The 17,403-nt window shown below is 42.8% G+C and overlaps 1 protein-coding gene across 7 annotated transcripts in view; it reads right to left on the bottom strand.

Annotated features, from left to right (window-relative positions):
- Window positions 1–17,403, bottom strand: part of SRGAP2 (SLIT-ROBO Rho GTPase activating protein 2) — a 113,945-nt gene that overhangs the window by 36,808 nt on the left and 59,734 nt on the right. For 6 of the 7 annotated variants that reach the window (XM_054181266.1, XM_054181272.1, XM_054181271.1 and 3 more), the window contains exons 5-10: window positions 15,438–15,500; window positions 10,400–10,615; window positions 9,361–9,489; window positions 3,382–3,606; window positions 1,609–1,710; window positions 524–721 (exon numbers count right to left, since the gene is read on the bottom strand). In XM_054181266.1, the coding sequence (XP_054037241.1) occupies window positions 524–721; window positions 1,609–1,710; window positions 3,382–3,606; window positions 9,361–9,489; window positions 10,400–10,615; window positions 15,438–15,500 (933 nt within the window). The remainder of the gene's footprint in view (window positions 1–523; window positions 722–1,608; window positions 1,711–3,381; window positions 3,607–9,360; window positions 9,490–10,399; window positions 10,616–15,437; window positions 15,501–17,403) is intronic. The other variant, XM_054181270.1, reaches the window with a different exon arrangement.

Below are 17,403 nucleotides of genomic sequence, written 5' to 3'. Positions count from 1 at the left end.
TTTCATATGCTATTTTGAAATATTTTTTAAATGGAAGCGAATTCAACAGTTTAACATAAACCTAATTTAGGAAAAAAAACATATAGTCTAGTATGAAATTCAATATAAAAAGCTCTTAGTATCTTGTAAAAATGCATCGACACAATTAAAAGCTTATGTGAGCTGAAATTGCAAGATGGTAATAACAAGAAATGAAAGAGCTGAACATTCTCTTAGTCTGCATTATTTTTGAAAATTGATATTTACCAGCTATTAGGTTCTTTCTCAGACAATTCCTTTTTAGATGCAGAAGAAATCAAATTTTACGCAGTTTATCCACAGACTAAGTTTGCATCAACAAAGGTATCCCTATATATTTGTAAAGAATGCAAAACACCCGTTTTTAAAACCTAATGTGCTTACTCTGCTTGTCCAAAAATCAATTACAGAACTATTTTTGTAAGATGATAGCCTCATTTTCATTCTCTTGTGAGTATAATCCTAAATACGTTATATGTGCTCGTACTGAAAATTAACTCCTTACTGTGAAATAGAACTGCTCTGTCTCCTGCTGGTTGGCCCGTCTCTTGGCAATGCTGGGTTTGCTCATGAACGTTTCCGAGACAGTGGATTTAACAGACTCCATAGAGTTGCTGTACTGAAAGCAGTCGGAGACATCAAAGTCCTCTATCGTCACTATATCCTGGATTGTCTGGAGCGTAGCTTCCATAGTCTTTTTAACCTGGCCAGCAAGAACAAGAGTACTTAAAAAACAACAATAGTGTGTTGCAAGTGAAAGAGCGCGGTAGTTAAGTACCCTGGAGCATGTTACTAATAAACAGATATTACTGGTTTCATGTCCTGTGTGCCATAACTAAGGTGCAAGTTTTGCTCATTAGCAGCACAGTCCATATAAACAAAGGGCTGGCAGCACACGGAACTTGCCAGGAGTCGGAAAACATCTGTAATCTTCCAGGCTGGGAGATGTAAGGAAATTTAACCTCAATGCAAATAGTGCTGGAACAAAGATCTTATAATCATCTTCTGTAACCGTATCTACTAGGCATCAAATGTTAGACTTTAAAAACAGGACTTTGAGTCACCACTGTGAATTTCCACTGAAGGCCAGAATCAACTTCCTAGACATGAAGGAGTTGCAAATTTTGCCCAAGGAGGAATAAAAATGCTTGAACACAGAAGTGCAGGTTAGGTATTTTGACCTGTTCCCAAACAAATGCAATTGATCTGGTCTTCTCCTCTTCAATGACCAATCAAACAAAAACTAGCTCTTAGCTTAAGTTATGCAAATTCACTGTCTTCACTTCAAAACATTACATTCCCCTTTTTCTATCAGCTATTTAAATACAACTTGTGCAACATAGCCAGCACTATCAACTTAAGGATGGGAAAAGAGATACATGGAGGTATTTTAAAGGATCCTCTCTGTGCACCCAGTTTTCGTGTGAAATCACACACAAATATACTGCTGGCCTCGGTTGCCTTATTCGTGAATTTTACCACAAGTCTTCATAACACAGGATCACAGAAAATAGATTTTTTTTTTTTTTTTTCTTAACTAGCCCCACTGGAAATAGTAAAAAGGTTGTTGATTTTGGTTGCTTAGCTCACCTCTTCATTTTCAATCTTAAGCGTAGATAACCTAGACTGCAATTGCTGGCACCGCTGCACTAACTCGCTCTGGACCGGTTGTTGGGCACAGAGCTGCGATTCCTGGAAGAGAAACAGCACCATTTTCAGAGGGCTAGGAAAAACCCCCACATAATCAAGAACACTGCAAATAGTTCATTATGTTATTATAAACAAACATCCTCTAAAGTGTTTAATTTTAAATCTTTGTAGCCCTCAATTTGGAGCAGTGGAAAAGGCCTGTGTTCTATGAAATTGCAGTTCGCTGCCCAGCTGTGCTGAAAAGGGAGCGAGAACACAACATCAAAGAAGAACTAGAAAAAGTTAGCTACTTTCAGTAATGTAAGCTTGTCCTGAGTTTTGAAAGTCTGAAGGTCCTCTATCACAGATATTAGGCTAAATCACACCCTAAAACCTCAGGGAGAAGCAAGCGTGTTTCTCAGCAGACCAAGAAGAATTTGGTTCGATATATTATCCAGGCATCCAGGGGGTATGAGTGGCCGAGCTTGCTCAGCTGAACTACCCGTACACTACAGCAACAGGTACAATTCACTATTTAATGAATGCAGTGAAATAAAAAAGATCAGGTTAGGGACGTGTCAAATATGCCAGAACTGTGGGCTTCCCTGTACTGTTAAGAATTAGTCTTATTTCACAGCATGAGGCAGCATTTCTTTTAGTTTGGTATTTGGTGGGGTTTTTTTTAAAGGAATACATTGACCTCATTGTATAAGGCTATTGTTTAAAGACAGAAAGTGGAATTGGAGTTTTATCCCGCACATGCACATATACCATCATATATTCAATCTGGTATGTGCAGGACCATTGCAACAAGACCATCAGCCTGCGTTTATAAACACTCATTCACCCTTGAGAAGGACCAAGATAAATGATTCAGCAAATGCGAGCTGTTACTGTCTGCAGGTAATTCTTTTTCTTGCCACGATCTTACAGAATACTACCAAAGCACAGAAAACCTGAGAAAGGTCATTTGTAGTCTGAGGGTTTCACTTAAGAGGGAACAGACAAAGAGAAGCCTTAAGCAGCAACTGTAAGAAGAGGCTGGCTGCAACAGACCGTCCTTACAGTCTTTCCTTAGTGTTCAGGAAGAGAATCTAGAAACCCAACCAACTGACCTAAATTATTACATTATACATGTGTTCCCATTTAGATTTGTGAACCGGTTTCAGCTTGTGCGACTTTAAACAGTTCCCAGATGGGCAACCACATCTTGATAAACCTATAAAGAGAGAGATTTCCATTGCCAAAAAATCAAAGTCCTCTGACTGCCTTGTCTCATAATGAAGATGCATAAAGCACCACTATAAACCATTTGTGCTCTACGATTACGCACACAAATGCCTAAAACCAGCAGCATTTAAGTCTCTTATCTTGTTGCCCATTCAAATCTCTAACTTCAGAGTCTGTCTCAGGGCGCAGCGGTCAACGGTGTCTTGAATGAGAGGTTAAAACAGTGTTTCCTGTCTACATTTAGTATTATACCTAATTAAGTATTTTTCATCTTCAGTAGCTTTGATAGTCAAAAAGTGAGAGTCGTATTCAGACATCCGTGCCATGAGCCTCTGCTTAATCTTCTAATCAGCTCCCTTTTCCAAGGCTTCCTCGTACCTCCCAAAAATAGAGGCAAACAGGTGGCCTTTTAGTGGGTCTGGCTATCAAAGGCAGGGGAAGCAAAAAGGCGAAGCTGCAAGTGTTTACAGAGCTGGAGCCGGAGGAGGAGGAATATAAACTGACCATGTCGCCCATATGCGGCTGAAACTCGAACTTCATGGGCGGACAGAAGACATTGTTGTACATCTCCATCAGGCGCTGCTTATCACTGTTGGCATCCAGGTTCTCAACAGCATTTTCAATGGCATCCAGACCCTCGTGCTTCGACTGCTCCAGGTTTAGCTCAGCAGACAAGAATGTCCTGAGAGCTCTGTTGAGGCTAGCGTGGTATCCCAGGTCACAACACTGCTGGAAAAAGACACACAATTCCATATGAATAAGCGAGGAAAGTCTGTAATGGAAATTAAAATGTTTCCAAAGCCAGAAGTTATGTAAATGGATAACAAGCCGTGGGTATTTTATCACCTTCTGGGTACCAGAGTGGTCACACATCTCTCATTGATTGCAGAGGCAGCTTGACCAGGGCTCCTCGGCTGGCCCTAAACAGAATTCTCAACCTCTAATCCCATACAAATTTCAACATCATGTTATAATTAGTCTCCAAAACAAGTACAGCTTAAACTATTATGACATTTTGCCGAGTTCTCATGGAATACTAGAGAGTTCATTTCATGCTGTTAAAAAACCAAAAAGTAAGCTAGAAGTGTGTACGTTCAGTGGATTTCTTTAGATTCTAACCTTACTTTCAGGGGCGCTGATTCCCATTGAAAACACTCCAAAAACTTTAAATAAAATTATTCAAAGAAAGAGGAAAACAATGCACTAAAGTACTACCCAGAGAAACAACACATAGGATTTGGATCATCTGGAAAGGTTAATCTGCATCTAAATGATTCCACCCAAGATACAGAAAAGTGCTTAATTCAGTGTACTTCAGGAAGCACGAACATGACCTGAACATCACAGGCATAAAGAACAGAGTCATCCAAAAAGCAGGCAGCGATCAGTTGGGATGACTTCATTGCTGGGGTGAAACACAAGAGCAAAAAAAAAAAAAACCAACAAAAAACAACAAAAACCCAACTTTCAAGCAGAAAGTGGTCGTGGTCAAGAATTTCCTGGCTCTTACTGACACTGGATGATGTCACTGGAAGACAATCAAGCAGCTTCATCCCCACCATGGCCACGCAGCCAAGTCTTAATGTTTCAGAAGGGAGAAAGGCGCTTTTCATTAGCTGATCAGAAACAGCCTGAATTTTTCAGACATCTAATAAAGTGAGCGAGAAAGGAGCCCACCTTCTTGGAATTACAAGCAAGATTACATAGGCTAGGAGGGCATCCAGAAAGAAAGAGACCATCTGCGTGATTGCTGTGCTGCTCTGTAAGCAAAATTCACATGAAATCTCCCCCTCACCCATCATTTGGGTCTCATCACTGTCATTGTGTGCAAACGCAAAAAAAAAAGGGGGGGGATGGAGGGAAGGAGGGGTTGAGGGAGAGAGAAGAGAGCGCAACTACTGGACCATTCCCTGCTTTCAGAGAATTTCTGTCACCAGGCACTGCTCGATGCCTGGCTCCTGTGCCAACAAGCTGTGGCAGGTGTGGAGTCTTGTAAAAAGAGCTGCAGTTGCTGGTTAGGCTGGAGGCAGAGAATTAAAGGACATTACACTCAATCAGAAAGAACTAAAACTAGCCAAAAACCCCACAAAAGACGCTTGATTAAGAATTTGCACGTGTGGAGGCAGTCTTGGATCGACAGCCACTCAAAGCTACTGCTCTTTTGCATGCACACGACAGTGCCATCCTCGGCACTCGGGGAAAGCTAGTCCAAGTTGGGCCAACAGTCCAGGGTTAGGATCAGCTGGGATTTAACAGGAGCAGTCATAGAATCATAGAATCTTCATGGATGGAAAGGACCTTTGAGACCATCAAGTCCAACCATACACAGACCAAACCCCCCCCCCCTACAATCTCTGCCACTAGAGCGTGCCCTGAAGTGCCAAATCTAGATGTTTCTTAAACACCTCTAGGGATGGTGACTCAACCCCCTCCCTGGGCAGGCTGTTCCAGTGCCTGGCCACTCTTTCAGTAAAGTAATTCTTCCTGATATCTAACCTAAACCTCCCCTGCCGCAGCTTCAGCCCATTTCCTCTGGTCCTGTCATTATTCACCTGGGAGAAGAGGCCAACCCCCACCTCTCTACACCCTCCTTTCAGGGAGCTGTAGAGGGCAATGAGGTCTCCCCTCAGCCTCCTCTTCTCCAAGCTAAACATGCCCAGCTCCCTCCGCCTCTCCTCATATGTCCTGGTCTCCAGAGCCCCCACCAGCCTGGTCGCTCTCCTCTGGACACGCTCCAGCGCCTCAATGTCCCTCTTGTACAAAGGGGCCCAGAACTGAACACAGCACTCGACGTGAGGCCTCACCAGTGCCGAGTACAGAGGCACGGTCACTTCCCTACTCCTGCTGGCCACGCTACGCTATTCCTGATACAAGCCAGAATGCTGTTGGCCTTCTTGGCCACCTGGGCACACTGCTGGCTCATGTTAAGCTGGCTCCACCAGCACCCCCAGGTCCTTTTCTGCTGGGCAGCTTTCCAGCCACTCTGCCCCAAGCCTGTAGTGTTGCTTGGGGTTGTTGCGACCGAAATGCAGGACCTGGTACTTGGCCTTATTAAATCTCACACAGTTGGCCTTGGCCCATCAATCCAGCCTGTCCAGGTCCCTCTGTAGAACCTTCCTACCCTCAAGCAGATCAACACTCCCACCTAGTCTGGTGTCATCTGCAAACTTGCTGAGGGTGCACTCAATCCCCTCATCCTGATCATTGATAAAGATATTAAACAAAACTGGTCCCAAAACTGAGCCCTGAGGGACACCACTGGTGACCGGCCGCCACAAAGATTTGTCCCCTCCTCCTGTGGGCCAGGCGGCTGCACAGCCAGCCAGGGCCACCAGCTTGTCCTCCTCCAGCACAGGTCTGCTGCTGGCAGGATGGGGGAGTCAAATGGGACTCAACACTTCACACCCTACCTCACTCAGCAGCAGGACCACACTGAGACAGCAAAGTTTTTTTTAGCTTTATGTTATTGAAGCCAGTGACAGAAGACATTTTTCAGCCCACTCCCCCACTTTTTAACATTTTTGAAAGTCCAGCATGCCAGTTATAAACGTATCAGTCTTGCCATCCCTTTTCTGGGTTATATAAATGTTTGATGGAATCATTCTCCAAGGAAATCAATTTTTTATAAGAATTTAATGATAACTCATTCAAATTCACTTCCCGACATGACAGCTGATTAACCCTTTGCCAGTTGGCAGTTTTCAAAGAGGCCCAATATAGAAGACTTAAGGAGAAAGAGCCCTCTGTTTTAAAAGGCAGTTTACATTTGGAAGGGAAAGTATGAGATCCTGGAGTAAGCAGCAATAGTACACCTATTCCTAGAAGAGTAAAGTAAGCTTCAGGACTCACACATGCCTTTCATCTTTTTTTAAAATTCTGTCCTAGTGACCCTTTCATAAATATGAGTTAATACAAACTTCCCCATTACTGTAATATTTCATTAGCATCAAAGAGCTGTCTCAGTCCCCAAAGTCAGGAAATTCAAAACTACTGGGCTATGTCAGGAACAATTTATTGCTCTCAACTCACGATGAAGAATTAACTCACTGTTATCCTTCCATGCGCGTTGGAGGAGGAGCACAATGTGTTGTATAAACACGACAAGTTTAACGCTATTTGGCCTTACACAATCTACTTGTAAGTAACTTTGAAGATTGCTTTTATGTTATATTTTAAAATTCAGTATCATCAAACGATTAGATCAAGGAAAAGAATTAAGACCTGGCTTAAAAAAAAATTTTTTTTAAAATCACATTTTTATTTAAGTCAGATGCTTCAGATAACCATCACTGGTTATAATTGTTAATTTTCGATCCTTCAGATCAAAGGCATTAGTAAATCTATATTCCCTGCGTCTGAACAATGAGATAACTGAATTCCATCTCCAGTGCTCCCAGGCAAGTCCCACATTTTTCCATGCCTTCTGAAAACAGAGCTGATCATACTTTTCTTTAAAAGATTACGAGAACTTGCAATGTAGTGTTAAATTGAATGCTTCCAGGACCACAAGGGGGTTAAGATGGGCACGGACTCACCCAGAGTCACAGTGCTCCTCTCCAGGAGCAGTGACAAATCCCTGAACTGCAGAAGTTTGGCTGCTTCTCTCGCCCCACTGCCCACCATGGCCCAGGGACGGCTGGGAGCACTCAGCGACAGGAGCACTCCCCTCGAAGCTGCATAACCCGGATTTGTCAATGTACTGCTTAAAAGATGTCAGGTCTGTGCTTAAAAATTGTTATGGGTTTATGAAACCCAAATGGATTCTTTACTATATATGAATTTGTGAAACTTCATGAAACTGTACTAAGAGCAGTCTTTTAGCAGACAACTGAACCAGGCACATCTGCAGTAACTGGGGGAGGACTTATAGATAGGATTTTAAAGAAATAATTAAGACAATTGAATTACGCTGATGCAAGTGAAGTTAATCCCTATCTTGCACGTTTCAGTATGAAAATATATAGAAATATCACGTGTTGAAAAAACAAGATGGCACAATTCAAGTTGAGCAAATGTTAACCAAAAAAGGTCTCCTAAACAGGCAGCGGTATAAACAAAATGTGCCTCTTCAGTACAGCAATTTTATAAAACGTAACATTTTGAAATAACAGTATTTTTCAAAACCATCTAGCACTGACAGTCCTGACCTCCAAAGGACAGGTTTAAATAAATACCTAGCAGAAGCGCACTTCATGTGATTTTATGATCAGCTGAAGAAATGTATTATATATGCTATTAGGTATTATAATAGCTGACTAATTAATAGTGATCTGAGTGCTCTTTACTGCCTGTGTCTAGAGACACTTCTGTTCATTACTCCCTGCTCCTACAAAGAAAGTTCCCTTCGGGCTTTGCAGTTGAGTGTTTCCAATTGTGGCGGCAGCCGGCTGCCCTTGGTGAGCAGAGGAAGATCCAGCAGCCGTCAGTGACCCCGACACAAGGCGTTCAGTGCATTTGGTACTCGAGTTCTGCAGGTCCAAGTGGGTAGTTACGTATTTGTGAAAAATCTTGGGATTCCTAACTGGCTTTCAGTTTCTGGCTAACAGTTTCCTGAGAGGGAGATTTTGGGTTTTTTTGTTGTGCATTTGACTAAAAGCAGAATTGATGCCCCCTGAATACTGGGGACATCGTTCAGCCGCAGAACAGAGGGCTTGCAGGTAGCTGGGGAACAAGCTCCCTCCACCTTCGGCTCCATTACCAGTTTCTGCAGAGACCATGCTAAGGAAAGGGGGCACTGGTTTCCACAGCTCGTTTATTTCTTCATCTCTTTGCGTAGACAGAGAGACTGCGGAGTGGCAAAAGCAGTGGAACCTCCAGCGTTATTGACACTCCTCTGACACCTCTCAGAACCAGACTGAAAGCGCTCTGCAGTCCCAGTGACAGAAGAAATGCATCAAGTTGCTGTAGAGCTGGTGGGTTGGGGTATCAGAGAATGGAAAATCTAAAAAGCAGGAAGGTTCACCCCTCTTGTGAAATATGCTAGAGAAAGCATTAACCTTGAAATATATGGAATTTTTCAAAACAAGTTAAAGGCAGCTTCAGAAAATGGCTTTGTCCTCATTTCTTTTACCAACTGGTATACTGTTCTACAGTTAACATTCTTCTTTTTATAAATGTGCTTCTGAGTTATAATCTTCAGAGTTTGCTTAAAATAGTAAATAGAAAATGTCAAGCAACAGTGTGATACTGATACCGAGTTTCATTTTAACTAAGCAACTCCTCCTTCTAGACATTTCAATGCCAGGTTTCTTGTGCAAGCTTTTATCTGTGCAACAGACTCCCAGTAAGCCACCTAAGAAAAGCTCACTTAACAGCTTAACCACCAATTATCACACCTGGTGTTACTCTCCAAGCTGCCCCCCCCCAAACCATCACTCCACAGCTGCACAGAGGTTACCGGCTATATAAGATGTTGAAGGAGAGGCACACGTGAGGGTTAATGGCAGTGATATTCATTGCAGGCAACCGAGCAGCAGCACTTACATCAATGAGATCAGACAGGTCATGAATGTAATACTTGAATACAGAGGCGTTGGTGGCTTCCAGAGCCAGCAGATACTCGTTTCGTGCCTTAATAGCCTTCAGTCTATTTTCTGTGTACTTCGCTTGGCGCTAAAAGAGAAACCAAAAACAGAACATGGTTTGAAAAGAGGTGCGGCAGGAGCAGTAGCATTCCTGGTAACCCCACCGTGCACTGAACAAACCTTACCCTGCTCCCATAGTTTTTGTTCGTTTGGATCCCAGTTTTATCAAGACTCAAAAGAATTTAGATTAACTATTTAGATGTTTTTAAGCATCACTATACTAGACGGCTTTGCATTTAAAGTCTTCTGTGAAACCAGACTGTGGGCTGGGGAAGATTAAGGGAAGAATGAAGGAACAAGGTGGGTTTCTGAGGTTATGGCCCAGCGCCAGCACTACCAGGGCGGCTGCTAGAAGCCCATAGGTAGTCTGAGGGCTGCCACAGGCACTCCACCTCTTCCAGCAGAAATCAGGCCTAAACTTGGTCCTTTCAGAGCCTCAATCAATCCAAAAATAACTCTTCACCTTTTACCAGCTTGAATCTTAGCACTGAACTACTCAAGTGACCGACCGATTGCTAAGGCGACTGGTTCTGCCCGAGAAGTCAGTTTGGAATTGCGTGTCTCCCTGTAGCACCTGTCAGATCTTAAGCTGGCACGAAACGGCAAACAAAAATCTTGTACTCTGTACAAGAAAAACATATGTTAACCATGACTTCGAAGGCAGCAGTTGTTACTTTCATACTCTAACCTTGTTTTAGCTTTTTGTGCCATGCCTGTATAACCTGGGATTATACAAAATGCACATCTGACTGTCCTAAAAGAAACCTGGTGCCAGCTTTTGCCTTTCCTAAATCTGAGTGTTTAAAAATTGTCCAAAAACTGAGACTCGCATTTGAATGTCACAAAGGAGGGAACGCAGTAGCTCCTGTGCTGCACTACAGCAAAGCCCCCTCCTCAAGCACTCTACGCAAGCAGCAGCAGCAACGCGAGGGTAGTACCTTCTCCTTCATTTTCTCTATTTTTTTGACAGAGCTTCGTCGAACGTGTTTTTCTTCGAACTTGACGTTGGACGTTGAGTCGGGGGAGCGGGGCGTCTGCTTGTCCTCTTGTTTCACTGACTTCCCAATCTGCTTTTCTTCCTGCTTCTCTGCCTCTTTGAGTTTGCTCTGAGCACTGATGCTGTCAGCATTGTACATATGGTAGGTTTTCATAACCTGCAGAACATGATACACAAGAGTCAGAGAGCACCACAGTTCAATTTGATGAGGAAGAAACGTGTCTCCCTAACCAATAAACAAGGCATAGAGATGTTCTGCCTTATTTTATCTGCATGACCAAGTCTTAGGGAGAACAGCAATATATGTGTCCGGAAAGCTCACAGGATACAAGGGAGGAAAAAATCCTAAAAAAGAAGTTACATGCTGTGACACTATTTTTTAATTTGCCCAATGCACTCCCCAAAACTGTAAAGTTTCTTTAACAAAATTATTTAATAATAGCTGTCCATCATGTTTATATTAAATGCAAGATATTGTACTAACTAAGCAAAGGCATTTGGACAGTGACCAGCAAGTCAGACCTGGTTGCGAAGTTAGAAATATCTAAACCAGCAAAATAGGGAAATTTCACATCTCAAAAAAGCATGAGAGAAGATGCACAAATGAAAGCATGGCTCTCAAAATGAATCTGAAATCAAAGTGGATTATTTTGCAGCTGCTTCTTTGTTTAACTTTGGCATGCGCTTTCTTGTGCAATCAAATAAAGGAGTCATAAAAACCAAAAAAAGATACAGACTAAATCCAGCCTCCTTACTATTCAAAGAAAATTATATGCCAACGTTGGCAAATGATAGCTTTTCATCAGCAGGTAAGGCTTCAGAAGGGATGCCTATCAGTCTTTCATCTGGATGAATCAGTCCTTTAAACATCACAAGTCTCGAGGAACTGTATGCAAATCAGTAGTCTGAGCACAATGCCTGCAAAAGCAACTCAGGTTCTATTTATTTAAATCAAATTCGATACATAAAAGTACTTCTGTCCACCTTACGTAATAAAAACATTAATAAAAGAGCATGGTTCTGTTGCTCAGGGATACCTGGACCCCGTACTATATGGACAGTTTTTATTATAGCCCCTTTTTTATAAGTAAGTGTAGATAAATATCCCCCAAAGTCACAAAAAAACCCATTTGTTTCACAGGATAATCAAGTCTAGCTTTGTGTTAAGAAAATAGAACCAAAAAACAAAGGGTATAATATATAAACTAGCTTTTTTTTTAATGCACAAATGAAAAGCAGTTCAATTCACATACCAAAGCAAACATCATAATGATATAATTTTGACTGGGTAGCAAAAAATGCACAGTTGCATAAAGACACCCCAATAGTGTCGTTCCAGCATTAATAAAGACCCACTTGCAAATCATGTGATTTATTTCAGATGAAAACCCATTTATACCTATTTCACCTTAGTTTGAACCATAACATAATTTTACGTAAGTAGGACGCATGCTCTCTCTCTATGCAGTGATCAGCAAAGGTTCTCAAATACAAAGAGACGTTGTATTTAAACATGAAAGAGAATGTGAATGCAGCCAGTATTAAAGAGAGACTTTCTGAATAATTTACACACACACTTTCAGCTCCTGCATATGCTTAGACTATAAAGTAGGCATTTATAATAATAGATGCAAAGTAGTTTCTTTTCCTCTATCACTGAAAGTGGAACTGGCAGAAAGCAAGAGAAGCAGAAATAGAAATCACAATTTTAACGATTTTATCCTGCTGACTGTGCCACATTGGCAGCCACAAGCTCTGCCCGCCCCACGCCTGGCGATGGGGTGACTGCTGGCTCACTAGTGCCGGCTGAGGGCAACAGCACCGTCAAGGACCGACTGCACAGGATAATTCAGGACAAAGCCTGGCAGGTTAACAAGCCTCTATGTCTTATCTGTGTAGGGAAACTAAAGGCTTTGTCCATATCCATTTTGCCTGAAAACAGGATTCTGCCAATGCTTTGGATACCCAGCAGAACAAGAGGTGGGACTATTTCTAAAAGTACCAATAAAAGCAATCCCACCAGTGACTAAATTGTGTCCAGCAAGAAATATCTTTTAATATGACCAGCAGAAGTGCTTTTTTCAAAGGAAAAGAAATTTTCTGTGAAGAGACAATTTAAAATTGTCCCCATTGGACAATAATCCCCCATGGATAAATAGATTTCCAGTTCCTAGCACTAACATTAAAAAAAGTTAATACCTTATATGGCGTTATTTATCAAAGGCTGAATTCTGGAACATGTGCCTTCCACTGATAGAGAAATTATCAAGACTCAGTATTTGGCTCCATGATCTGTCAGAGCCTGGCATGCAGAAATTATTACTTATGTCTGTGTGAACTCCACTAACCAGCCACCTTCTCAACTTCAGTGCCAGGTGAACTTGGGATAGGAAATAAATCTCAGCTCCTAAAAGTCTGTGTTTAGAGACAGACCTATATTTTCCCTTAGTATCCCACCCAAGTACATGACTCAAAAGTTGAATCAGATTGTGCCCTCAATTAAAAATAATTTCTAGAGTGGGCAGTGCTGATGACAGGCCCTCCCTGCTACACTTACAAACCACCTTCAGACCTAGAAGAAATTGTCTGCCTTTCAGGAAGACGAGCACAACGCGGTTTGCTCACGCTGCTGTAAACCAAGGCTGCCCTAACTACAGCCACAGCACAGCGAACCCCAGGTCAGCTTCCAAGTGCCTCCAGCTTCCACCATCCGGCTCGTCCTTGGCTCCCTGTCGAGGAACACAAACCCTCTTTGCCCACAGAGGAGACTCAGCAATGCTAAACACTAGCCAAGAAAAGGAGGAAAACCCTAAACTGGATTCAGTGTCTCACCTCTTCAACTGCCATTTCAGCAGCAACAACATTTTTCCTACTCCGGAGCTCCCTTTTTTCACGGAATCACAGAATCTTCAGAGTTGGAAGGGACCTCTAGAGATCATCTAGTCCAACTCCCCTGCTAGAGCAGGGTTGCCTAAAGCACATCCCTCAGGGCTGCATCCAGGCGGGTCTTGAAAATCTCCAGAGAAGGGGACTCCACAACCTCCCTGGGCAGCCTGTTCCAGGGCTCTGTCACCCTCACTGTAAAGAAGTTTTTCCGTGTATTTGAACGGAACTTCCTATGTTCTAGCTTGTGCCCATTGCCCCTTGTCCTGTCGCTGGGAACCATTGAAAAGAGCCTGGCTCCGTCCTCCTTAAACCCACCCTTTAGGTACTTGTAAACATTAATCAGGTCCCCCCTCAACCTTCTCTTCTCCAGGCTAAAGAGTCCCAGCTCTTTCAGCCTTTCCTCATAAGGGAGGTGCTCCAGTCCCACAATCATCTTGGTTGCCCTTCGCTGGACTCGCTCCAGTAGTTCCCTGTCCCTCTTGAACTGGGGAGCCCAGAGCTGGACACAGTACTCCAGTTGTGGCCTCACCAGTGCAGAGTAGAGGGGAAGAATGACCTCCCTCGACCTACTGGCCACAGTCTTCCCTATGCAGCCCAGGATGCCATTGGCCTTCTTGGCGACAAGGGCACACTGCTGGCTCATGGATAATTTGCTGTCTACCAGGACCCCCAGGTCCTTCTCCTCAGAGCTGCTTTCCAGCATGTCCGCCCCTAACCTATACTGGTGTTTGGCATTCTTCCTTCCCAGGTGCAGGACCCTACACTTGCTTTTGTTGAACCTCATTAGGTTCTTCTCTGCCCAGCTCTCCAGCCTGTCCAGGTCACGCTGGATGGCAGCACGGCCCTCTGGAGTGTCGGCCACCCCTCCCAGCTTGGTATCATCAGCAAACTTGCTGAGGATACACTCTGTCCCCTCATCTAGGTCATTAATGAATATATTGAACAAAATTGGTCCAAGTATTGACCCCTGAGGGACACCACTCGTTACAGGCCTCCAACTGGACTCTGTGCCGCTGATCACAACCCTCTGGGTTCTGTCACTCAGCCAGCTCTCGATCCACCTCACTGTCACCTCGTCTAGCCCATACTTCCTCAGCTTCCTAATGAGGATGTTATGGGAGACAGTGTCAAAAGCCTTGCTAAGGTCAAGGTAGATGACATCTACATTTTCCTAGAAGACTAGTCTGACTATTTGGCCTCGATGCTCTAATGAAATAATTTTCTTCTATACATTTTGTTGATGTGGGAAATTTCAGGGAATGCCCTGCTAATACTCTAGCATTGATATTAATGCTGAGTTTCATCACAAGGTTGATATGGCATGGCTTGGGAAACATCCCTGGATCATCTTTTGAAAGAACACGTACCTCAGTGTAATGACCCAATCTATCATTAAAGAAGGATGAAAAAAAAAGACATTTTGAGCGACAAAACCATGTGTAGGTTCTGCTTTTAAAAGAGAACTAGCTCAGTAACAGCTGCAGAAAGCAAAAATTTAATCAAACAACAGGCTTTTCCATTCATCTGTGTGAGAAGAAAAATCCCCAAGCAGCACATGAACTTTTATGAACACATTCCTTCTCCTTCCTGAGGCAGTGCCTCTTTCTTGGTGTCTCCAATGGATATACTGAGAAGCAGAAAGCACAGATGGAAGACTATTACTCTAAAGGGAGCTGTTTTGCTGAAAGAGTTGAGGAACAAATAAACACAGTGTGTCCCCCTGCTGAAGCTGTAAACTGCCTTTTGTACGCTCAGACCACACAAAACCATGGACTGAAAATTTTTAGCGTATTTAGAAATACTTGTAATATCTCTTTTTAAAACCAACACTGCAGCTAGTAGCAGGTGTGCATTAAGGTGAGGTATTTGAGATGTGGAGCCAACACTTACAGAGCTGAAACAATATAAGGACAGAGTGAAAAAGTGAGATTTATGGTGCTCTACAGACTGGCGAACACAAGCTGCCTCAAACTGCAAAGACTGCAGACGTTTATCAGTCTTGGGGCTTAGTCTCTGCTGTAACAGCAGGCTGGGAGAAGTCAAACACTTCTTCCTTCTGCCTGAAAAGATGCCAAGAATTCAGTTTGATTTACCGTGTAGAGTTCATTCAAGACCTTCATCAAGTCTTCCTGGAGCTGCAATCCCACTTCCTTGCTCTGCAACAAAACAGAGAAATGAAAGTTAATTGGGGAAGACGGTAAAAAGGTGGAGGAGGGGAGCATGCTCCACATCTACAAATAATTTAGGCTCAATTAAGCAGCGCTATTTACGCTAGCAAATCCAATAACCACTCAGCCCAGAGCCACTTATGGTCAAATTGTGCAACCAGTATTAATAAACTGAAATGTTAGATATGCACAGTCAGAAAAGCCTTACAGTATGGAGACAGGGTAATTTCCAGAGAACATGGGATTTTCAATATTACGAGCCTGGAAATACATAGATTTGCCCGTTTCAGCAGGATCAAGCACAGCTATGAACATAGAACAGCTTGGTATGGAAGCCGAAGAAACACAGGACAAGAAAGCCAACAGGAATGATCTTCCTTCATTGAACACCATATCACAAACCAGGCAATACTTCAATTTTAATCAATTATTAAATCAATATTAAATTCAGTTATTACATCTATTTCATGTATTTGCTAGGACAACAGTCCCTCTTGGATACTTTTGGATTCTGGAGTGGAACTGGCCGGCTGAAGCAGCAGCGTCCGTCGCAGAGAAGTTTGGGGGAGCAGGGAGATGCGCTCAACAGCAGGGCTTTTTGCCTGTTGGTACTGCAGGAGATGTTTTGATCCAACTAGAGTTTGTGCTGACTGCGTTTGAAAGATTATACCGACCCGCAGTCTATTTTTGAGCACAGTGTTAACATCACTGTATTTATTTTTTTTAGTTTTGTATGATAAAGCCAGAGTTTAAAAAAAAAATAACAAAACCTGCTTTCAGGTGCACAATCTCTGCTTTGAATCTCTGTGAGATTTACCAAAAGTTTACCTCTTCTTCCACAAAGACCACAATAGCCTGCTACACCCTCAAGCCTGCTCTGCCAAATGTTCCTTTGCCACTGTATTTCATCACAAAAAGAACCACCACATCAACATTGGAAGAAAAATAAGTTCCTCTGACAGGGCTTTACACGTATACATTCCCATTTCCATTCAAATTTTCAACCAATATAAGATTTACCTCAATAGGCAAAAGCAATTTTTTTTTTTTTTTTTTTTTAAACAAGAAGGACTACAATACAATTTAACCATATCAATACAAGTCATTGTGTCCTGGGGGACACTCACATTAGTGAGCTGCCTAGTTAAACCCAAGGCTGTATGACTCATGAGCTTTTTTCTTTTACTAAACTGGTAGAATGAAAACAAAAAAAAACCAAGGTACAGAGAGACGTGACTGGGTTGTCAAAACCAGCTGACACCCAAACTAGCCTGCATCCAAGTGTCAGATTTTAAAAATATATTTACTTTATTTAAAGTCCTTGCTAGGTAACAAGCAACCAGCACTTCTATGCTGTGTGCGACTGGACTCACCTATTGCATGAGGAGCTGGTGCTGGCACACGGTTGGCTTTAGCTAATAGAGGAACAGATAAGCTCTTGCTTTTCTAATAAAGACACCAGAATGTCCAGAGATGCGCATCCATAATTCCCGACGGCCGGCCCCTCTGTAGGCAAAGCCCTCTTTGAAGAGGTGTTTCTGCACGCAATGCTGCTTGTATGCAAAGGAGGGCGAAGCAACTTCCTTAATGAGTTCAACGGCACTATTAATCTTCACTTCACTACAGACAGGATTTCACGCTAAAACTCTCACTGCTCACATTCTGAAGAGCTTCCACGAGAAAAGCTGAGAAATACAGACACATCAAAAAGCCCGTGGAGCCAGCGATTGCTGACACACCTGGCAAAGCCACGCAGAGATGCAGCCACACGCTCCATTCTTGCCATCTCCAGCTGCCATGGCGCAGCACACAAATCCCTTTTCCTATAGCAGGAGTATAAATGGATCAAGAAAAATCTCTGTATTTGTAATACAATTCACATCTTTCAGCC

The sequence above is a fragment of the Rissa tridactyla genome, chromosome 21 (genome assembly GCF_028500815.1).
Source record: "Rissa tridactyla isolate bRisTri1 chromosome 21, bRisTri1.patW.cur.20221130, whole genome shotgun sequence".
Lineage (NCBI taxonomy): Eukaryota > Metazoa > Chordata > Aves > Charadriiformes > Laridae > Rissa > Rissa tridactyla.
Note: the sequence above shows the minus strand (reverse complement) of the source record. Positions and strands in the feature narration are given on the sequence as shown.